The sequence below is a fragment of the Malurus melanocephalus genome, unplaced genomic scaffold (genome assembly GCF_030028575.1).
Source record: "Malurus melanocephalus ecotype Western Australia unplaced genomic scaffold, MMel_1.1 scaffold_53, whole genome shotgun sequence".
In the NCBI taxonomy this organism is placed as follows: domain Eukaryota; kingdom Metazoa; phylum Chordata; class Aves; order Passeriformes; family Maluridae; genus Malurus; species Malurus melanocephalus.
In genome coordinates, this window is record NW_026623285.1 from 125394 (window position 1) to 149665 (window position 24272).

Sequence of the window (24272 nt, forward strand, 5' to 3'; positions counted from 1 at the left end):
CAAAAAAAGGACCAGAACTAATTTTCTGATTCTGTAAATGTTTTTGACCAAGTATTTAAACACGAATTTTTATTAAGTTTGCTGAACTTCTATACCAAGCACCAGCAACTTCCAAAATGGACGAGCTTTCAGTCAAAGAGAGTGACTGCGTCAGGAAGTCAGCATTCACCAAAGAATCCATTTCAACATTTTTTATGGTTAACTCGGAGAACAGAAATGAAGGCAGTTATCTGAATTGCTTAGAAGGCCCTATTGTTCCCTCTTCCAAAGGATTTTTCCCCAGAACAGAATGGGTGGTGTGTGCAAAGCAAGTGAAAGGTGGGGGAAGGGGAAAAGTCCTGTGGATAAAGAGAGAAACAGAAACATAGTTTTTAAGCAAAGATGTAATTTTTTTWAAGTAACTTCCTACCTCCCACTGCAAGTGAGGCGGGATATTCCTGATCTGAAGCTTCCGACTCCTGCAAATAAATTAAAGAAAATAGTTTTAAAAAAAAAACCCAAAGAAAACATTATTGCAAGATAGACTATACATAGCAGTGTCATACATTTAAGCATCTGTCATACTAAAAGGGGCAAAACCAAATACAGAATTCAAAAAAACCAACAGATCGCCGAGGGGGGAATGTCAGGTCAAAACCATTTCAAGTCCAAAGAACTGTTACAGAAATACTTGTTACACATTTGACAGCTGTTACATTTCATGAAGCCTCCACTTTTCTTGAAGAGTATTTCTATTTTAGCTTTAAGGCCTTCAGTATCTAATTCTCTGTTATAAATGGGTGTGATAATCCCATGTATTTGTACTGGGTTCTCCTTCACACACTTTCAAAGTTTTTTGTTGCTAGTGTGTTTTTTAATTCACCAAGATGATACTTCAGGATTTTACATTCTTTCAAGGCAGGGAATATAAATTTAAATAAATGCAATTTTTTTAATATTAAACTTTTAAAGTATCTAATGATGGGCTATTTTCTAATATTTTAATGACTAGCATTTTTCATCCCAGGTTGGGAGAAGAGGGTAAGAGACATTAAATTCATTGCATTTTCACCCCAAATTTACATCAGTTTTCACTTATCTAGTAAACAAAACATTCACTTTGAAGTGCTACTGCAAAGCCTGGCAGTGTGCTGGCTGCCTTCACAGCCAGGTCCTTTGTCTCCTCCCTTCCCCCAAAGTGAGAGAACAAATAAATGCCAGAGATGCCACAAAACCCTTGGGATTTACAAGAATGTGTAGATTAACAAAGTTTCGGCTGGGCTCAGGTAGGCTGAGCCTGTAGGACGAGCCTGGCCATCCTGGGAAGCTCTGGGGAAGGGAGAGGGTACACAGGAAGAAGCCAAGGCTTAGAAGTTCTCAACTGCATTTTGGTACACCAAAGCAGCTAAAAAAAAAGTGTTCTGCGTTCAAAAATTTAGTTTTGCCTCCCATTTTAATTGCTCAATAATGACCTCTCTCAGAAAAAAATGCTTCACATTTTAAGGACTTTTATAAACTCACACAAGCCAGTGAGGTCTTGCAGCAAACCAAGTTTTAGAGATGTTCCTGTCTAGCAATAAAATCAAAAGCTTTCCTTTTCGCCCCCAAATCCTTTTAAAATACACTCCTTTCCCTAACACCACCACCTACCCAGGCCTGCAGCGAGTGTTTTACATCTTGAAATGCTCTTCTCAACAGGCTTTGTTCAAGGCACAGCCAGAGGTTGCAGCACAAAGCCACCTTGCCCCAACTGCTCCTCACGTGGAGGTGTCACCCCCAACACTACGGTGACCATGAGATCAAGCAACAAATGTGCTTTGGCCGGAAAATAAAAACAGGTCTCGGTTTTGCAGCATTTCTCAGCTGCTTTCACTCCCTCTCAAGCAAGTAGGAGCAGATTTCAGCATTTGATCATATAAATAGGCAAGGAAGGGAGAATGAAAACCCAAACCGCACACAGCCCGGTTAAGGTTTCATTTTCAATAAAGCAGGGAAAGTCAGGAGCTGCTTCACTCTAATAGGAGGGGCAGAAAATTTTCTTGAAGTCTGCAAAGTTTTCCTTAAACCATAATGTCAGGTAGCGATACTGTTACAAAACAGTCGCCCTAAAGTAGTGATATACTGCTCTGAAATATCAAAATAATCTCATGCAGCAACCTGAAACTTGGAAGTAAGACATAAAAGGGGATGTTCATTCAATATTAAAAATACTGGGAAATTTTAATACAGCAAAACCCCAAACCACAAAATTGGCAGCCAATACACTATTCAATGYGCTTTAAACCATGTTGTGCCATTACTCTCTCACACTTGTAGAKTCAAATTAAAATTCATGAGTTTCATAGCAAGGAGCACCACTCACAAAAGGATCTGAGCCCAGCATTTGCCCTGCCACCAAATGGACAGCAGGTCTCGCCCCAGCTCCACGCCCAGGTTTGGCCACAAATGCTCACCCTGAGCAGGATAACCACTGGTGAGAAGCGGAAGCGGGGGAAAAGTCCTTTCCACAAACACCCAAGTTTTGTGAAACCTCACATTTCATTTCAGAGGGAAAACTAACACATCTTCTCTACTGCTCAACACCTGAAAAAAAGACCAAAAAAAAAAAAAAATAAATAAATAAAAGCAGAAATTGCTTTGCTTGTATTACTCTAATGCTGAGGACTACCACAAGGTTTGGTGGTGGGGTTTTCTCCTTCCCACATGACTTCAAGCAACTGAAAAGTTTGACACGATTTAAAACTTTAGCCAGCCAATATTTGCAGCACAGAAATAACTTGAACATCTTGAAAAGGAGGAGGGAGGGCGTTGAGCAAGGAAGAAATGCCACTCAAACTACTAGTTCCCCCACCACATTCATAAACAGCAAAAGGAAATAGCAAGCTAAGTACAAAACAGGTACACTCCTGTTGTGCACCTCAATTTATGGCAATAGTGAGACACCTATTGTACAAAACTGAAAGGTCACTCCAAAAATACAAGAACAGCTACAAACACACCATTTCATTTGGAACTATTTGTACCTTCATCRGTTTTTCGGCTGCAAGTAATTTTAAATTGTCACCAGTGCACAAGTTTGAAATCTCGTGTTTACCGATGCATGTGAAAATTTAATTTCTTTTTTTGCATTATTTCCCTATCACAATTACCAATAGGGAAAAAAATATAATTGAATAAAGCTTTGCATTGCCAAGAGAGGAATCAMAGAACTAGCATAAAACATCATGAACACATTTGAGATCTCACTATTTCATTTACTATCAGCCCCTGTCCTGGCATATCCTTTCAGAATGTCTGGAAGCACACAAAGCCTGTACCCCCATTCCCCCTCTACCCTTCCCTACACACAGAAAGGATGGCTAGAAATGACCTAGTTGTTTCAGTGTTCGCAGGACCAGAACGAGCAGCAAGCAGACAGCGAGCGGATCTCCACGTGCTGCGATAACTCGCGGGTGCAGCTCCGCTCGGAGATCGCTCCCTCCCGTTCCGTTCTCCTCCTGCGCTCCGGCAGCCCCGCACGGCTCCTCGCTGCAGGGCAGCACGGCTCAGTTTGCAGGCATTCTCCCTACTGCTCGCACGTGAACCCACAGGAAACCAGCTCTCAAATTCCTCCAGAAAAACTCCAAACCGAATTCAAAGAGTGTAGCAAAGAGCTGGTTCCTGACGGAGTTTGCCAGAGCAGCAACAGCTTCCATGAGGATGGGCTCTGACTTGAGCAAGCACTCTTTCGCACAGGGTCAGGACACCACACAATAGGTGGGAAAAGGAAAGAGAAAAGTATAGAGCATCTTCCTGGGAATACACTCCCATCTCAGACACTGTCAGCCCTTTCAAGATGCTTCCATCTTCCTCATGACCCTGTTTTCTTTGGCAAAGTATGGCATATGCAAAGATCCTACAGCTTTTGTATCCTGGACAGCAGAACCCTACAGAGAGTTTTGTTGCATTCTGCTTTGAAATAATCTCAAGCTTTGTTCTTTTATGACTATTTGCAGTCACACTGTGTAAAACAAGAAACAGCCCTTTCTCATCCCATGAAGGTATTTGATTACATTAGTTTAATTCAATATATAGCTCACCTAGTCTTAAATACTGAGCAAAACCCTGCCAGCATCTCTCAATGTGACTCACGTAAGCCTCGAGTATGCACTTTTTCCAGTTTAAGCAGATTTCTTATTCATTTCTCCCATTCTAAATAGGCATTGCAAATAGATGTCAACTGAAAAAAAAAAGGCTGGGCAAATTAGGTTTGTGCTCTGTATCATACTAAGGTTTTGGAAAGCTACCTATGTTCACAGCATGTGAACAGATACTCCCACTCATTTCTCTTTTTCAAAGATACCCAAAATACTTTTATTGGGTAAGAAAAAAACAGACTTCTCTGGTTTCTGTACAAGGCTAGTCCATAAGAAAAATAAATTATTGTCAAACAAATACTTWAGAGAAATTGCACACATTCTGATCCTTCTTTTCAGGTACTATCCAGGTAACGGGATTCAGTTACTTTAAGCCACTGCTGACAACCATATGCCAACRTATTTATTCTGGGGATGTTGAGATCTGGAGCCTTGTGTTTAGGGGGACATGAATCTCTGCAGCTCTGAAAGCAGGTAAAACAAAAAGCCATCATTGTGCCCCCTCACAAGGCAAGCAGCATATTTGTGCTACATGTGTGTCCTGAGACAGAATGGGCAAAATACCATAAAAATGGATAATTTACTAAAARCCATCTTAGTGGTCTCTGAAGGGGTAATCTTGCTTATGTCAATACAGAGAACAAACATGCACAGGGACACCCAGTGCTCCCAACCCACAAGAACCCTCCACAAGTATGAAACAACACTGAATGTGTCTTAGGAAAAAGGTGGTGGGAGAAAAAAAATGTTGAAATTGTGGCTTTTCTTCATTTTGTTTATATATACACCTTTCCCTTTTCTCTCTGTCCTCAGTATATACACTAAGTTTATTTCCTTCAACATCAAGTTCCCCTTTAGTTAAAAGGGTCTCAAAATTGTCTGGTTTTGCATCCCTGTATTAAATCTCACTACACATTTTCACTAGTACACAGTCTCATTGTACGCTTTATATGACGCTTACCAAAGGCAAATCACATCAGATCCACACCTCCTCTTAAGGGAAAATAATTTTAAATAACAGAAGATAGACAATTATAAAGCAAAGAACAGTGAAGTGCCTTGATTTTGCGCACAGTCCCAGTTTTTATGTATCTCATAGATGTGTCAAAATTTTACTGCTTCAGAGAGAAACAAACACAGGTATCAAAGTGACTGCACTTCCACATAGTTGTACCTGCACTTACCAGACCCTTCTCATCATCCTCCCTTCCCCTCCAGAGACGTGCTGCCTCCTACTCCTTAATTCCCATTTCTCAACAATAACACCACTTAATAGTCTCTTATTTCAGCAGCCATATGAACTACACACAACATTAATGCCTTAAACCCACAGAGCACAAACCTACTCCTTTTAAACCAGAGCCTATGGAAAAAGAGTTAAACATGTTTGAAAGGAGATCAAGTGAACATCGACAATGTTAGTCCATTCAACTGTTTGAACTCAATACCTATGGGATAGAAAGCAAATGGTCTACCTTTTCCACTCTTAGGAACGTGCAGAGAGCAAATGCTTATTCATTCCATCCATTCTAGGTCTGTACTGCTGWGCTGGTTACCTGGAAAAAGGCTTGGCACCTCACACCATAGGTGCAGAGTATGCCAACACCCACCAGCACCAAGAACTGCACCCCCCARTGTCACCTCCCAGCTCATGGTCCCCCAGCTCTGGTAACTACACGTGATGCCACTGCAAACCCACTCACCAAAACAACMGTTTTTCTCCCTGAGCTCCAAAGAACTTCACGAAGACAAAAAAATTGTCAATTCTCAGGCTTACTTCACTGACAACCCAAACTGAACATAGACAGCTGGAGATGAAATGCTAAAAAAACACCACACAGCAAAAAAATCTTCTATGGAGTGTGGGTAATGCCACATGGTAAAATAAGTCCTGTATAAAAAGTCCTGACAGGAACAGCCACAGAAACAAAGTTAGCAACTCTTATGGYCAAATGGAAAACTGCTGGTAATCAAATAAATTTATAGGGGAAGGGAAAGAGGTGTCTTATTGTTTACTCTTCAGACAGCAAAATAAAAACAGGCAAGAATAAACCCACACAAAAGCTACCCCCACACAGAGTTCATTAGTTTCTCCCCCTCGGGTTGCTTCAAGTAGCTGATGCTTGGTCACAACAGAGTGAATCAGTGCTTTTAATGCTCTTCTAGTGGGATGATGAGAAAAAAGAAGCTAAGTTTACAGGACAAAATAAATAATCCTTAACTTTCAATTCAGATCAATGTGATTGGGGGGAAAAGTAGTAAGTTTTCTAGTTGCAGGGTGAGTGAGGGGAAACTCTCATTATTTTCTTCAGTGTAAATGTAGGTAAGGATACAGACTGAGCCACTGGAGCAGCTTGTCCTGCAAGAGGTGCTGCAGCCTCTGTCTCTCCCCCTCTTCACACTGAGATTTCATGGGTTTACRCAATCTTTTCACTCTAAGTTGTTCACATTTGATTCCTCAAAGTACCTAACAAGCTGCAGTRAGCCCATTCAAATAAATCTTATCGAATGGACACTATGCCATCTTTTTATATAAAATTTTAGATGCGTATWCTCTGCAATTATCTGTCACAATACGCTTTTTCCTAACAAGCATTTCTGATAAATGCAAACCCAAAGGGGTCACACTTCCTACCTAAATTGCAAGTATTYTGAATTTCTTTAAAAAACAAACTCAGGTTCAGTTAAGTGACAAACAGGGCAGTTTATATCACTTATATTAAAAGATACTTAATTTCTATTATAAATTGCAAGGCACAATAATGACACAGTTACTATATTTTATCAAATAAAGCCATTAGCTTGTGAAACAAACAGTTCATCTTGAAGTCACCTAGCAGAAGAAAGGAGGATGGTTTCAAAAACTGACTTGTTAAGAAACATCACCACTTTTTATTTCTACACACTGATCTGGTCAGCACAATACTTGAAGAGGAAATGTTATTGCTCCAATTTCAGACCCAATTCAGCAATTCAAGCAGACAAAGCTTGGCTAAGCCACAGGCAAACTGCAGCAATACTTCTCTTTGTGTTGACTCATTTAATCCCAGACCCAGATTTAAAAGCAGTCTGTACTACCACTCAGAATAAGGATTTTCCATAAAATTTAGACAAAGAAAATTTTTTCTCAAAGCTCATGCAAGACATAATAGTTGGCTGCTAACTACACTTTTCTCCTTTCATCTCACACATGCAACCCACCAAAGCAGCTGCTTTGGAGAGGTGCATTATCCCAGCATTCGGAATGAAAATATGACTCTTGGATTACCTCACAGATCCCTCTGTGCTAATGATCRAATTTCCTACCGCTGTCTGCAAAACACGGGGTTTGTTTACTACCTCTCCCCAGGACGAGCAGCCAGGATGCAGTTCATGGGGCCAGCACAGTCACACACAGCTCAGCGCCCCAAAGCCACCAGCCCAACAGCGGGCACAGGGCTGCRCTCCCTCGCAGGAGGAACTTGAGCTCTGAAAGAATCTGCACGACTGATAGCTCGACAAGCACAGCCAGAATATTTATATTGGCACATCCAAGTCACAGCCTGCAAAACAGGCGAATCGAGCAGAGTAAGCCCAGCTGTGGCTCTCCTGTGGATGTGGATTACCTGGGTAGTAGACTCTCACCTGTTACTATTTGCTTTAGGATTTTAGCCTGACAATGCTTCACATCGCTAATTAGAATAAAGGCTTCTATTCATTATTTGTGAATTCCCTTGAGTGGATCATAAAGGCATTTTAAAAAGAAAATTCTAAAGATTCTGCCATTACCATATTAATGTTGAATTTCCTATTAAAAAAAAAAAAAAAATCTTTCCTTTTTCATGTGTTAGTGAGAGAAGGCTGTTAAGATTTKTCTTTTTTAATTAAAGAATTAAATATTGCTTTAAATTAAATGGGAAGTTCTAGTGTCCTTTCAAAGAATGGGCCTTACCTTTGTTGCTTGTGACATTTATGATTAGGTTGGTTTTGAATTTGGTTTCTCCTCCTCCATTGTGGGGTGGAGTGGGGGTGTATGAGTGTTTTTTTTAAACACCACATTTTCGCTTTCCTCCCTCCTCTGAAAAGGGGTCTCTATTCCTTAAACAACTCTACTATGGAGCTGATATCATTGACCAAACTTTTTCAAGCTATGGTCACTTGCCATTTGTTCTCACCACACCAACAACTTGCAGCTARCCAGGATTTGGATGAAAGTGAAAACAACCATGAGGTATATGAAAGATTGAAAATAAACACCTTTAAAAACAAAAATACTTCTAAGCATGCAAAAATCCATTTGTTTACTTAATATCCTAAGCAMTATGAGCTACTAATAATTTAATTATGGGACACAGTGCTCAGCTTTTATCTTTCTTCTCCCTACCCCTCCTTTTCTTCAACCACCAAAATAGCCAAAGGCAGCTTCTCTCCCATCACCTGTTTTCCCAGTGCCCACAGGGCCTGCTACTTGAAGCAGTCACTATTTCCATTACAAACTAACTAAGAAAATCTGCATCAGCTGTAAGAAGCAGCTCCAGAGTGAAACTTGCATAGGGTGCCCTGCAGTATRTGGCCATGTTAGGGGCTGGGGAACAGTAGAATTTTTCTTTTAAAAAAAAAGTCTTCTTTTTTTTCTTTTTTCTCCCTTTTTCCCCCCCACAATATCCAGATAATTCAGCTGCCTTTAAAGATCCCAAGGAGCAAAAAGAAATGGTGAAGGATACTTCAGTGTCTTTTCTGAAGAGGAAAAAAAAAAAAAAAAAAAAAATTAAAAAAAAAAAGGCACCAGGATTGAAATAATTAAAAACCCAAGAAGATAACCAGGATTGAAATAATTAAAAACCCAAGAAGATACTTGGTTCTGAGCAGCTGCTGGAAACAGCCTCACAGTGTTTTTATTCTGAACATCTTCCCTACTACCGTCTCTTACTCGGCAGGAGTTTGCGAACCAGTTAGAAACCCAATGGAAATAAGTGACACAGATWCCGCATACTATGTAAAATTTTGGCAACTTTTTTTGGTATGGGAGGTATGGCACCAGATTAGATCTCGTCTAACAATAACTCAGTGATTCACCCTTCTCAGACYGAAATATCTAAATAAAATTAGCAGCACTCATAGACGAATTCAGTAGCCACCATGCTGCTGAGACCAACTGCTCAACCACGAGCCTGTGTGTGCAGAGAACATCGGAAATGCTTTCCAGATTCCTTACACCGCAGCGATAGACACGGAGTCGAACCTATTTTGGTCTCTTTCAGGTCACACTCAAGGGAAACTACAGTTGTTCATACTCAATTGGAGTTCACTGTGCGCTCCAGATTAAACAAATTCAGTTAACGCTTGGAGCTGGAGGGGAAACAAAATAGCAAAAGTTGCTCCTCCTATTCACTTATAACATTGTATCGCAAGATTTGTGTTGCACAACCTCAGCGTTTGCTACTCTTTTTGCTATCAAATATCAGATGTAAAACATTCAGGTTGAGAACAAGCTGGTTCAGAACTTAAAACTCATCCCACATCTCCACCGCCTCGCTGTTTCACCCCACACATCCATCTTTTTAAGAAAAGCCTGTTTGCTGCATCTCTCAGGCAGGTTTACCAAAACTCGCACAAATTAATGTCCTGTTCCTAAAATGATGTCAGTGAATGAAGATTCCTGTGGGGTCTAGGAAAAGAAAATACGAACACTGGTGCTGCTGAAAACACCATCTAATTTCAAAAAGCTTACATACTATGACTAGAATAACTGAAATATCTTCTCAGTCTTGTTTTAAGCAAATATGTGAACTTCAGGTGCCATACTTGCTCCCTGACATTTTCAAGTTTCTTCCTCTATACAAAAGGATATTAACAAGGGCAAGCTATCTCATTTAGGCATATAATGTCTACATAATAATATCTAAAAATATGGATAGTCCTAGTGCTTAAAAGAACAAAAACTAAAAGTGAAATTGTCGGATGCACAGAGTAAATCAACACTTGCAAATGTACAGCCACAGGTTTCAGGCTCATTCTAGAGTTTAGAGCCACTCAAAGAATTTATGTGTGTGGACATGCATGTGTGGCTTTCACACCACATCCACACTGACTAAAACTGCCTTTTTTACTACTGTTTTTCAGAAATACATTTATTAATCAACTTTGCAAGAAGGCAGCTTACACTGACATGATAATTGAGCATTTGAAAGATATACTATGGTCATCATCTGGTCTTCCAGCACGGCCTAACAATGACCTGCAGTTAAACTTGCTCACATGACAAGAAACTTTTAATTAAAATAACATTTCTGCCTTTCAATCTCAAGACAAATCAAGAAGTATTTTAAAAGCACAGGAAAGACAAATTGTTTCTTTTAAATCTTCTAGACCAAGCTAACAGAAATAAAGTAGAATATTCTACCAACTTTATAGCAGAAATGTCAAGTTGACTATACATTTCCTATTATCTTGACTTTAAAATAAATAAGTCCTTCCATCTYAGTAGCTTCAGTACAATAAGCCTTACTAACACAACCTTAAAACAAACTTTTAAAGTATAAATTGATGCTSGCTGTAGCTAAGACTGCCAAGATACCAATTCTCACTTTGATGATCTAGTCATTATTTCACTAGTACACTTTGTTGAACTAATTGAAYACCAACAAGAAGAGCACTCAAGTGCTGGCCCTTACTAATGGCAATTCCACGTGGCCTTAAACTGATTAAGTGACCTAAATCAGATGAGATATAACACCTTCACCAGAGGAGTGCTAGAATGCATGGGGTTTGCACTATTACTACCAAACAGCTTCCTTTCCTTTCTCTTGCCCTGTCAAAATCCAAAAGGCGTCAAAAATGACCACTCTGCTGTTTGAGTTGCCATTTTTATGGTGAGTGTCAATAGATGCAGAAATTTTTTTTAAGTGTCATTGTTTCTTCTATATTTCTGTTACTTGCAAAGAGAAACAAATTTAGTTTATGGTTTTCAAACATTATTTTCACTCTCTAGTAATTTTCTTTAAAGAATTCTCCTCCAAAAACTCAATCCTTTTCTCAATCCARTTACACAGAAAGTTTGTGGGGAGAGCAGCACCAAATTCAGTTATTTTATAGTTCTACATTCAGAAAAATGTTATATTTATCTAGAATTCAAGCATATTCTCCCCTCAAAAAATTTSTGCTCTAGAAGTGTAGAATGCACTGTCCTTCAGCTGGTGCATAGARCTAAAGAGAGACACTTTGCACACTTACACAATATTTTCTACATTAAGGTTTGATCTAAAGACTGGTTACTGAAAAAAAAATAGGTTTTTAACTGACATGTTTTAAGTTACATTATGAATTTAACCTCAACCGTGCAAATTTTTCTCTTTTTTCCACCTTTTTTTTTTTTTAAAAACAATAAGTTTGGTTCAGGGTAAGTCTACCTACCCTGGTAAATCACAGTAAATATGTGCACAGTAAATAATTTGTACTGCCACAGTTAAAGCATCACAGCTTGTGTGCAGAGTATTTTGCAATATTTTATATTTACTTAATAGGAATGCTGTTAATTATATCTTGCATTAAACTTCATTTTTAAGAATTACCAAAACAATGTTCYGTGCTTTTGTCATAGCAGCTTTGATTAGTGCACACAGGCTTACATAGTATAATATATGAAAGCAATCCCTGAGCTTTCATACCAGGGCTTGATTAAAGCCTTAGAGTATCATTTCATTCTGTTCAACTGGAAAAGTCAACAACTAAAATTCAATTGTTCACTGACTTTAAATTATGCAACATTTCAATTCYACAATTTCTCTCAAAGGCAAGTTAYGTTGAAAAGTCGCCTGTATGTAAGAGGTGTAAGTGTATTTTCTTCAGCAACCTTTATAGTTAACATCTAATAATTTCCCCCACATTGGTAATAATACTACTAAAAAATGTGTCCTGGCTGTAAGTAGTGCTATACAGAGCAATTATAGTATAAATACCATCACCTTTTAAATAATTCCATTATTTTTAATTTCTTTTGCACAGAAAACAGAATATAGCACATGTTTTGAGGATGAATATCACAGCAAGCACTGACTTTTCCAGTGTCATTGTAGATTTGAATACTCTGCCATGACCAGAGAACAAAAAATAGAGTTTACATTTCTGCACTGGAAACTGTACTCTTTACGTAGCATTTAACATTGACATTATTTAAACTAACCAAAATTCTAATTTTGGATTTGTTACTTTTAAAGCATAGAAAAGACTTCTATCATGCTGCAGCTAACCAGTTAAATCATAAGTATAATTTATAAGTTAATCATCCTTAACGTCAAGATTATTTGCATTAAGTAAGTTCCAGTTTTCAAATATATGGTATTTTGGTGGGTATTTAAATCAAGATTATGAACAAAGTTCACATGAATGAAGATGATAATTTTGACCAAGTTTAATAAATAATTTAGCAGATAATTACTTTGAATTTAGTTTGTATACAGATGTTCAAGCTTATTATCACACCAAGACAGTAATTACTACCTTATTTTTACAATCATGCAGTACTAATTTATAAACAGATACACCTAAATTAGGTGGTACTTGCCCCCACTAGTAGATCAAGTTGCTTTTACCTGAGAACTCAGTTTAGCATAGTTTAAACAGCCTTTCAAAGCTTCTAAATTCAGCCATTCCACCAGCCTATAGATAGGAACAACTTTTAAAAGGGCAGGAAAAAGCTAAAACAACAAATTTTTTAAAAAAGCTTTAGGAAGACTGTGACGTTTTAAGATATTTAACCACAGATATTAGTCATCTTTCTTTAGGGGTTACTAACCACTCTTTGCTAACACTACTGCTTGTATGTCATCTCTACTCCCCATGATCATCCCCCCAAAATTCAGCTTGTTTCAAGCCATGCTGGCACCAGCATCGTGCCCAGTACTGAATTATACAATGAGGCACAACTACCAGTAACAACCAGAACTGGAGCTACCAAAGCCTCAAAACAAAGCAATCACTCCMTCCCTCTCCTCCCCCAAACCTCAAAGACATGCTTTAATACTTTGCAACCACATACATGTTATCCACAGAGTGCAAGGGAAGTTCACAGAGCTGAATGTTGGAGGGAAAAGAAATAGGTCAGGACACCTGCTCAGCCCCCCCAAACCAGTCCAAGCTCTCCTCATCTAGCCCCAGACTCAGCAAGTAGGTGACACACCACAGCCATCTCCAGAAAATTGTCCCTGCTCAAATGCCGTTTCTTCCTCTGGAATCTGCAGGCTTTCATCATGGTGAAACATGACTGTTTTAGACAGAATTTTCCATTCTTTGCCTTTTTTCCCCCCCAAAAGGTACCACCCAAAATGATACATCCAGTGACACAGAACTATGTCAAAGAGAGGCTTTCCGGAACACAAAATGACATGTGATTTCCACCAGCACTCTCTAGCTAAAAAAAAAGTTAAGGTAGTTTCAACTTCCATTTGAAAAACCACTTTCTGAAGTGCTCCAGCACAAAACGCAGCACCACCATACAGAGGGAAATTGATATAACCACACGTGTGGTTCTGGATCCGAACATGCATGGGGATGCAGCATTTTCATGKTAAAGTGCTGAACTTAGCGTGTGTAAAACCAGCCACTGTCATGCTGAGAGAGCTCTGTGGATCGGGTGACGTGGGCCCAAGRGCCAGGGAGAAGAGCAATGTGCATAAGCTTATTATTTGCCACTGAGGCAGGCAAAATCCAACCACRGCCAGCAAATGCAATTCCGTGATTTTAGTGAAAGGTAGAGCAATCTTTATAATTTCAAGATTTTAGATTTAGTTAATGACAAGTGTTCACACAGTTTTCCCAAGATTACTTTCATGACAAAATGRGGGGCTTCAACTCTAAGTAGGTTAAACACATGCTACATATCTAAAAATATAATTCTGCTCATGCTTTGAGTTCAATTGATCAACTCCCATAAAGCCCAGTTGCACAAAGGGTGTGTACACCTCTTTTATYTAAAGCTTACCATTCCATCTTAAATCCAGAACATGGGGCATATTTAGAACAATCAATTTTTGCTTAAGAGTAGCCAGGGTAAAAGAAGGGGTAGAAATGACATTATTTATAAAAATTCTCTCTCAAGTTCATAACAGGGAAAAAAAAGAGAAAACTTCTAAACAGAGCTATATAATTCACTCTATAAGCAGCAACTCAGAGGAAGACATCAAACAGAGCAGATACTCACCATTTGCTATTAGGACTCAGACCATCAGACAGGATAAAACCTTAGTATTTAATAAATAAAGAATCCTCTACKTTTTGATTATCACAACAATGTGGGGGCTTTGGTTATTTTGGGGGTAGATTTTTTTTCAGGTATTTTAGCAGAATAAGCATTCTGATGCATCTTCAAATGAACTACCATTAGCAGTATAAAGCAATTTTACACCACTCCTACTGAGTTCCAGAATTAAACTCCAAAAAGAAATTCAATTATGAGTACACAACATTTWAAAAAACTTCAACAATAAGAGCTGCCCTTTTTTCACTTATTTCATACAAGGTACAAGAAAGTTGCACATTTCCTAAAATGATCTGATGCTAAAAATTTCGTGCAGGARGAAAATCCATACTATCAGGTAACAAGAAAATATTGAGACACTGCAGCTCTTCTTCTGAGTCAACAGTAGTGCCCCCTCATTGGCAATGACATTTTTTAACACTTCTGGTTAGCATAACATCAAGTTGTGCTGCTGCCCACCATCACCTAGAACTCGATTAAATAATCGAGCTTCTATTAACACAAACTGTGTGAGAGCTCTTGTTGTGGATCAGCACCAGCACCCACTGTGATCGATACCACTAAGAGACACATCAAATCCCTCTTGCTTGACCCTGGTGAATAGCTCCCTCTGTACACCAGAGCACTGGTTTTCCATGAAGAAAGATRTGTTTCATTCAGGAATCCTGTTCCCTTGGTTTTTTTCCTTTGTCTTTCCTTGGACAGGAAGGACCCCTGTCCTMTCTACAGCACAGAAGTGCATAGCTCTAAAAAAAAAAAAATCAGGACCACAATGGCCAGGAAAACCTGTGCAAGCTGGTGTACAGCTAGCAAAGTCACCTGAAAAATTATTTCTAAATTAGCAGTGATAGTCCAAGACAGACCATTTTTCCCTAGCTATTACCTGTGTAAGTTTGTCACCAAACTTTCACCAGAAAATAATTTAAAGCATATATATGAGAATTCATATTTTACAAAAAAAAAAAGATAAGGTTTACATCATAAATGTAATCTGTTTCATGGATTAAACTATTACCTAAATTCCTCTAGCATCCCACAGATAGTTTTTTTAAGCATTGTCCTAAAGAGACACTTTTTTGAAATGTTCACTTTAGATGTGGGGGAAAAAATTGAACTCTTCTTCCATGATAACCAGGAAGCCACCATCACAAAGAATTTCCGCCACATGTATAAACTAAGTAATACCCTCTATCATCAAAAATAAATTTCTGGATGATCTGTTCTGTAACTGTTTTAAAACTGTTTAAAAAAAAAATGCAACCAAACAAACAACTGGTGTATTTGTCCTTTGCTAGATATGTACGTTTTCCCCATCAAAACCAGAGACATTTTGCCAACTCTGTTTCACCAGTGTCTCCCTGGAGCACACTCGGGATTTGGGATTCCCTTTAATGGCAGGGAGAAGGGGCAGAGGGTGAGCAGGATCAGGCCCTGGGGTGGAAGCTGTGTGGAGCACCTGCACAGCACAACTCACCCAAGGCAGGGATTCCACCCCCTGCTCCCCTCTCTCACAGCCAGCGCTCCTGCTCTGATTATTCCTAGAAAATTAGAGCCCCGCCTTGATCAATGCATGCTAGATATTTAACGAATAATTCCAAATCCAAGCCCAACAAGCTTTTTACTCCATTGCTGACTGCTTTTTAACATGAAATTTCAGGAAAATAAGTAACTGCAAACCCAACTAATAACTTAAGCTTATTATTTTTTTTCCAACAGACATTTTTGTTCACACACACTAGAGCTTCCTTTATAAGGAATTTTGACTTCTGCACTACAAATTTTAAGGCTCTATTAAGGTGAAGCGAGCTCCATTTTTGAGGGAACACCTATAGGGCCTGTACATTTAACATTTAAAAATAAAAAACAATTTACCGAAACAATAAAGCATTGCTGTTTTCAAAGAGGAAAAATGTATTGGACACACGGTGTAGACTACATATTTTAAAATAACATTCCTAAAGTTCAGCTGAGCATGAAAGTTAATCTTTCAAAAGTGAACATTCAGCTCCAGTTGTGTTCAAGGGTATTGGTACTGAAAAGAAAAAAAAAAACCAACCAACCTTACTATTTTTATAAATTCTTCAGATATTTTTAGCTGGTCCCTTCTTCAACTGCAAATTATTTTATGGTAATACAATCTTTTAAAATGCATATGTGGATATATATACACACACACAAGAGACACACATATACATACACATTCTCTTTGAAACTACTGATTGGTGAGGAATAACGCAGAGGCTACAGTCACAAAATAATCAAAATACAAAAAAAATTAAAATGGAGTAAAGCACTTCCCAGCTGAAGATATTCTATTTTAATATAATTTTTTTTCTGTACTTAGTCCCATACCCAAGAAGAGTCAGATCCCTAGTTGACTTGTTATCTGTGCTCTTACCCAAATTTTAACTTAATTATAAGCACAGAATACCTCATTTTTCATGTTAGTGTCAGTTTTCCATTCATTCAGATTTGCAAACGGACTGTTTGAGTAGATGCAGATTCCTCTCCACCATGAAGAGGCAGGCTATAGGGGCAGCACATGGCTGCTAAGGTTATGTTGAATAGGGGAGCTTTTATGCTATAGGTTCCTCTTGTGCCAGCTGTCACAATAATACAAGTCAGCAAAATAACAATATTACAATTCTTAATTTTGAAATGTCAATGTATTTGTAGAAAAAAAAAAAAAGGAAAAACCACCTTTTTTGGTATCACTCTTTTACTGCCATTACACATACAGTATTTTAAGGTTTACTKGAGTCAATATTAGGGTAGTGCACTKAATTTGCTAAGTATYCCACTACATATAACAAGATTTTCTTCTCTGTTAAGTATATGCATCTTTGAAAACACACTCACAAACCAACATTGCAGATCTGGAAAGAAGCAAAACCAGGAGATAACACAAAATTACAATTTTTTCATACTTACCTGAAATGTGCACAAACAGGAGCTCTTGCTCCCACACAGAAATTTTTCAAAGCCAAATTACATTTTCCAGTTGATGACAAAGAACAACTGTAACTGGAGTCTCCAAATGGATTGGCATGCCCAGAGAGGCTGGAAAGCACCAGTGAGCACTGAGCTAACTGATCTCCCCAGCACAGACACCCCAAACACAGACACCCGGGGAGATTTCTGAATGGGACAGTCAAGATATTTTCTTCATTTGGACAGCAGAGGTAACACTCACCCAGCAAAGATGAAGGATGAAAAAGGCATACAAGTGCCTACACTTGACATGCCCAGGGGAAAAAAAAAAAAAAATTGGAAGTATGGAAGCCTCAGACTAATACTATAAAATAATACTCAAGTATTTCTGATTACAGCACATTTCTAGAAAAAATAAGGGAAAGTTTCAGTTTTATCTTAGCCTTCAACAGTAATTAGCATATAACTTCACATAATTCTATACTCTGCAACATTAGGGATGAAGAATGGACTGATGTGGAGACAGACATTTTATGTATGAAAGCAAAAGCTCATTAATAGAGAATCATCTTGAAGCACTCTGGAACTGCACAAGACACCTTGATATTGCTAAATGTATCAAACATATTCAAACTTTCTAATCCCTCCCCCTCGATATATAAAACATGAAGTTACCACCCATACTTAGATTTTAGTGCATTTAATTTTTTGCACAGGTTCTCTATCCATTTATTGATTCTGAATAATCAAATTACAGTAATAAATCTTATTCATAAATTACAAGAAAAAAGGTCCAAAACCAATACTGCTCTGTGCCCATCCCACTGGACTCATGTAAGTACAAAACCACCAGAAGACAGTGTCCTTAGTGGTGATCYATACCACTATAGATATTTTTTAACAAAATCTCAGGAGAATAAAATCCTAAAAGATGACAGTAAGGAGAGGAACAGGTTTAAGGAGTGGAGAATCTTTTTTTGTGAGGTTCTCTGCAGGACTAGCACATCCATAGCTAAGTATTAGGTGTATTTTAATTCTGTCTGGGCCACTCTCTCAAAGGCATTATGGGAAGCATCACATTTTCTGTAAGGTAGGTAAATCTCAGGCCATTTAAGAATTTTTCAGGTCAAAACTAAGCATTTGAAGTCCAMCCAATAGCTAGCCAGAAGCCATAAAAGGACTCCAGCACTGTAGAGTCCTATGCTCTGAASTTAAAAGAGCGACTGAAATGAACACAGCCCCATTTTACAAAAATACCACCTTCAAGATCTCAAAAATGTGGAAAATGTTATTACCCCATGCTTGAAGGGGAAAAAAGGGAGAAATTAAAAAAAAATCTTAAACATTTCCTGATCATATTTTTACTACCCTTGAATTACATTTCCAAAATATTATTTTTTATTCCACTCCTTTAAAATTTACCATATCTACGCACAATTTAAAGTCCACTACAAGTATATTCTCAGGGTACATTCTATAAAGGGAAGTTAGCAAAATTAGAACAGGACCAACCTTTCAGGAACACATTTACAGCTGTATTTCACGTGTTCCAGCTGATTTTTTAAAACTGCAGCAAGAAGGGATTTTTCTTTTATTATTAATGATCAAACAGTATGAGGAACTATAAAAATTAAACTTTTCACAACATAAAAGTTAACATGGTTAGTGAAGATTATCTGGTTTTGCCATAACGACTCATTGTCTGTATAGGAGTAGTCACAACTGGTGTTTCCACCCTAATTGTAAAATTCCAAAGATCAAAACAAAATAAAATCTTCTGCTCACATCTGCAAAAAAAAAAAAAAATGTGGAAACAGAATAAAAACTTTAAATCACTATGTGAAGTTTTGGCCAATCACTCTCAAAAACATTCTGAGTTTGGGCGCAGGAAAGAGAAGAAACGTGGCTAAGAAATGGCTTATTTTCTAACATGTCTTCTTACTTTGAGAGTATTTCTACCTAGTTGGTATTTACTGAAGCAAAACTAAAAAGCACTGCTATTATTTTTTTTTTAATAACTGTGACCACTGCAGCCACCATATACCCTTCAGCCTCAYAAAACCATTTCCCACCATCTTGTGCACACAGGATACAAGTCCTCATTATACTGAAAATTAGCAACACAATCCAATCCCACTCTAATGGTCATCTGTGGAACAGAGGTGGCTGCATGAGCGACTTGGGGCCTGTTTTCCTCAAATCAGCCTTTGGACACCTCAGCACCAGAGAAGAAGCACAGCTGGCAGGCCATTGCTCCCCCCACAGAGCAGCATTACCTACAGGGTGCACCTTGGCTACCCACTTCTCCTGCTCCTTCCCGAACAAATCCCACAGAAGACACACAATGAATTTATTTTCTCAACAAGCAGCCCTCAAGATGGGGGGGGGAGAAAAAAAACAATTAACCTTCCAATTGGAAAAACACCTCATCATTACCACAAGTGAGGTGCTTGTGAGCAATTTAGGTACCTGAGGGCCCCGGGAGCAGGCAGAGTGGAGCAGGTGTGGGTAGGAAGCCCACCTGGACATGGAAGCCAGGCCGGGAGGCTGCGCCAGACACATCCCCAGGTGCCCAGAGTTAGCGCCTGCCCTCCCCCCTCATTGCGCACAAGTGACATCAGGGCCATTTGAATAATCAGATTGCAGCCTACATCGCCTTGTGAGATACCAGCTGCTCTTGGATTGCAGCGAGGTAGTACCCAAAGCCTTGCTCCACAAGTTCCACGTACGCCATGGGCTGCCACCATCCTCCTCCCGCTCTGCTGCTTTGTGAGAAAACTCATCAGAGGAGTGGAGGTGACTAACAGCACCCTGCCTCCCCTCACAGAGCGTGATTAGCAGTCAAAATCATTACAATGCCTCCCCTAACTTTTGCATAAAGTGACCTAAACCCTTAAATATTGCAATAGCTTTCTTCCACACCAAGGGGTCTGAATGCAGAAATGCTGCATTCCTTTGGCATTCCCTTGAGATTTCAGTAGTAAGTCAGGAATCTACTCCGAGCTTATTAAATACTTCGCACCTCCCCCAAAATAATTCCCCACCCTTCCATCAAGGAAACCTTGACCAGGCCCCTTTTTTTCAACCGCAGCGTATCCCGTTGTCCATTTTTAAATGCTTCCAGGGGAGCAGGGAGGGAGAAAGCCACACACAGGCTCTCCCTTCCACAGCAGGTAGGAAGGCAATTTTGCAAACCTGGGTGTGCCCACTTCAAATCAGAAGATCCAGCAGGGGCTGGAATGCAGTGACTACTGGGCCCAAGAATTTCGCCCTGAATAACAAGCCAGGSACACTCCATGTCTTCTAGATTCAGCTCAACTTTATGGCAACCCTAACTGACACCACCTCTTGACCTTCCTTTATGTGACAAGGATATGGATTACCAAACCCTTACCCTTTCCTCCCGTGCACCTCAGCTGTCTCTGGAGAAAGATACCCACAAACTACCTTTGTGAGCAAAAATGTACACACTCTGGTTAAAAAAAAAAAACATATAAACCAACAGAAACTCCCCTAAAAATCATATTTAAGGAGGCTGTGAAGAGTGGAGCTAAGAGCCTCCATGAGCAGCCTCACAGCAGCAGAGGTCAATACAATGTATTGAATAATTTCAATTGGGCTGCAAAACAACTTTTGCTCTTATGAAGTAATCATTTGACCAAACTATTAATCGTATACTCATGCTGGAAGACAGACTTGACACATCCACTGCCTTTTTTTTTTTTTTCTTTTTTTTTTTTTTAAATGGCGTCTCTTCTCTATTGTTTTCTCTCTCGCTGGAGCGCGCAGGGCTCTCTGGAAAGCGCTCCCCGAGCACGCTGGGTGGGCCTGGCGAGCAGCACCCCCCACCACACCCCAGCTGCTCCTACACCTTTCCCTGCTGCAAAAAGGACACAAAGACTTGGAAGAAGTTACTTTGAAACCACCTGAACCCACTTTGGCCAACAATGCTCAACATTTTGAAAAGTCTGCTTTTACATGTAGCTAACAACTCTAAATATTCGCCCAGTAAGCAATTTTTAGAAAAACAAGGAAAAATGTCTCCAACTTTTTGACCCTTTCCCAAAAAWATATTAGACATCTGTAAAAGGAGCAAGAGAGTCACTTTTACATATGGAGGCCATTGAATGAATTTTAAGTGGCTCTCAATATCACATTTCGGGAGAGGGGGAGCGGAAACAAAGGGGAAGGAAGTACAGCTATGAGAAATACAATTTAATTTTCTGTTAAACAGCAGTATCAATCTGAACTATATCTAATGCATTCCAACATGATAATGCACGATGAAATGGTGTTTTAACAAATAAGGGCTTTGGGAGAAACAATACGAGTGTCCTGATACAATTACATTTGCAATTTTTTTCAATATGTCTATATRTAGGCAATGCATGCCTAGAAAAGTGTTTTAAGTTCAATGCAAAATTCTTTTCAACAAGTTACACASAGATAAATGTTTCTGATAATTGCTAATTCACAGATAAATAGGACACAGTACCCAACACAAAGAATGGATTTTTACACCATTTCAGCTGACAGCTGAAAGAACAGGAAAATACTTTTAAACACATTAAACAATGATTTTTAAGAAAAAAAAAGTTGGGGAAGCACCAGTGATTTTAAATTTACCTTTATATGAGTGCAGTGAATTTCTTTTCAACAGCATAAATAGAATTATCTTTGTGCAAGTTCAAGATTAGCAAGCATGACAGTAAATGCATTTATTAGACTAATWGGAAATTATCAATTTTTTATATGTCCCATGGATTTTTCTTCTTAAATCTAAAAGTGTATTCAATCTACAACAGTAGTCTTGTATACAAAAATATCTGAAATACAGACTACTGTAATTCAAAACTATATATATTGCATATTAAAGGAGAAAGAACACATACACCATATTAATTTTCAATGAGAAGTATCAAATAAATATGAACATAAAGATTCACATGCAATGAATCTGTCCAGAGAGGGGTTCTTCCCTCCCTTAACTAGAGCAAAATTCCTCCATACTTTGTCAAGTGAAGCTTTCCTCTAACACTAAACTGATGATCAAACTTCTAATTCTCAAAATACCATGATACAACATCTATCAAGTCAGATAAATCATCTTTTCCAATCAACTATCTTTAAAAGACTGTAATTTTTTTAATAATCCTGAAATAGTAGAAGCACCTTTTAATAAAGTTGCACAGACAGACATACTTCCCAGATTGAATAATGGAGTACAGGAAAAAGCACGTGGAAAGTTTGATCTATTTTTTTTTTTACTCTCTAGTGCACGCCAGGTTTTCTATCATATAAATATTTGTGAAAGAAGCAGGCTGAATTGCTATAGGCAGCATAAAAATACTACTGCTTTTTTTAAAGTRTTGCTTCTTTACACGAGGCCAAACAAAATTACTGCCTCGCAAAAATTAAATGTATGTTTAGAAATTAAGGATGCATGAATCCTGTCCTTACTGGGAAGGACTCTTTCTCCTGCTGCTTCTATAGACCAGCTCAAAATAGCGATGATAAAATCCTCTCAAATACAGATGAGACTACTACTATGTGCCTGTAAAATGCTGCAGACTCCAACATGGCAGGATCAAAAAAATATATACACCCGTATATTTACAAGGTGCTTTTTGTTGCTGAAGCAGAGCTCACGTGCTTGCCCGTTACACAGTTCACAACACCACATTTCATTTCCTGCTAGCACACAGATTTTAATTCGTCTCATGGAACTTTAAATTTTAAAATCTACACAAACATTTGCCATCAGACCACAATAATTTGCTTCTCCCATGGAAAGGTGCCTTTTTAAAAAAAAAAAAAAATTAATTAAATAGTATGATTGCTGCCTGGCCAAGATACTACGTTAGAAATACATGGGCTGATTCTAGAAAACCTCTCGGACAGCACTGAGTGCACGCCTGTGGGTTTAAGAAAGCGGTCCATTTATCTACAGGGAAGAGAAACACAAACCTAAGCATTTTTCAAATTGCTTCTCACTGGATAACTAAGGGCAAGGGGCGGTGCGGGGGGGCGGGGGGGGGGTGTGGATAAAAATAAATTACCTTTGTCTTTTCGGGACCGAATGTTCAACTTCTATGAGTTTCCCATGCAGCTCCACTTTACCTGCCGAGATAAACAGAAAGGGGAAAATATTCTAGCGCGGCTGTGCGTCCCCGTCTCTAGGAGCGGGCTCGCAGGGGTGCGAAGCAGGAAAGAGGAGCGCAACACGTTAGTCCATTCATCGGCAGCCCGGGCACCGGCGGAGCGAGGCCGCGGCTCCCGGGAAGGCGGCACGGCACAGCCCGGGGCCCGGGGCCGCGCCGCTGCCGCGGGAGAGCCGCGCTGCCCTCGGCGGGGCCCCTTCCCCCGCCCCGCGCTGCAAACAGCCCGCGAAACGTCGTGTGCGGGAGCCGGGCTCGGCCCCGTCTCGGGGAGGGGGAGCGGGGGCTCCGCCATCCCCCGCGCCGCCAACTTCGGGCGATTTTCTGCGCGGAAGCGGGCGGGAAGGGAGCCGAGGGGAGGCGCGGAGCGCAGCCCGAGCCCAGCTCCTCCGAGGCAGCCTCTCCCGGCAGACCTGAGCCCATCTCCTCCGAGGCAGCCTCTCCCAGCAGATCTCCGCAAAGCCGCTTCACGCGGAATTTTTTTTTTTTTTTAAACACACAAAAACAGGATGTCGGGGCCAGGAGCCGGCGCTGCTGGAGGCGGTGATGGGTGCGTGAGAGCAGCGAAGAGAAACCGAAATAAATAGCCGAGCAGCGCGGGGCGGAGGGGGCAGGCAGAGCTCCCCCCTCCAAGTTTGGAGCAATTCGGCGGCTCGCCCCCAGCCCCGCGGCCTAAGCCAAGCCGAAGGGAGCCTCAGCTCGCTCCGGGGGGAGGCGGCCCCTGCGAGGAGTCCAGCTGTGCCCGGGGGGTGTGTGCAGCCGCTGCCCCGCGCAGAGCTCCGCGCCCGCAGCCCGCCTCCGCCTCACTGCACTCACCGCCCCCCTCCCCCCACA

General features: G+C 39.8%; 1 protein-coding gene across 1 annotated transcript in view; it reads right to left on the bottom strand.

Annotated features, from left to right (window-relative positions):
* Window positions 1–24272, bottom strand: part of IGF2BP3 (insulin like growth factor 2 mRNA binding protein 3) — a 111158-nt gene that overhangs the window by 86049 nt on the left and 837 nt on the right. Inside the window, exons 2-3 of the mRNA XM_057365447.1 lie at window positions 23340–23400; window positions 410–458 (exon numbers count right to left, since the gene is read on the bottom strand). Of these exons, the coding sequence (XP_057221430.1) occupies window positions 410–458; window positions 23340–23400 (110 nt within the window). The remainder of the gene's footprint in view (window positions 1–409; window positions 459–23339; window positions 23401–24272) is intronic.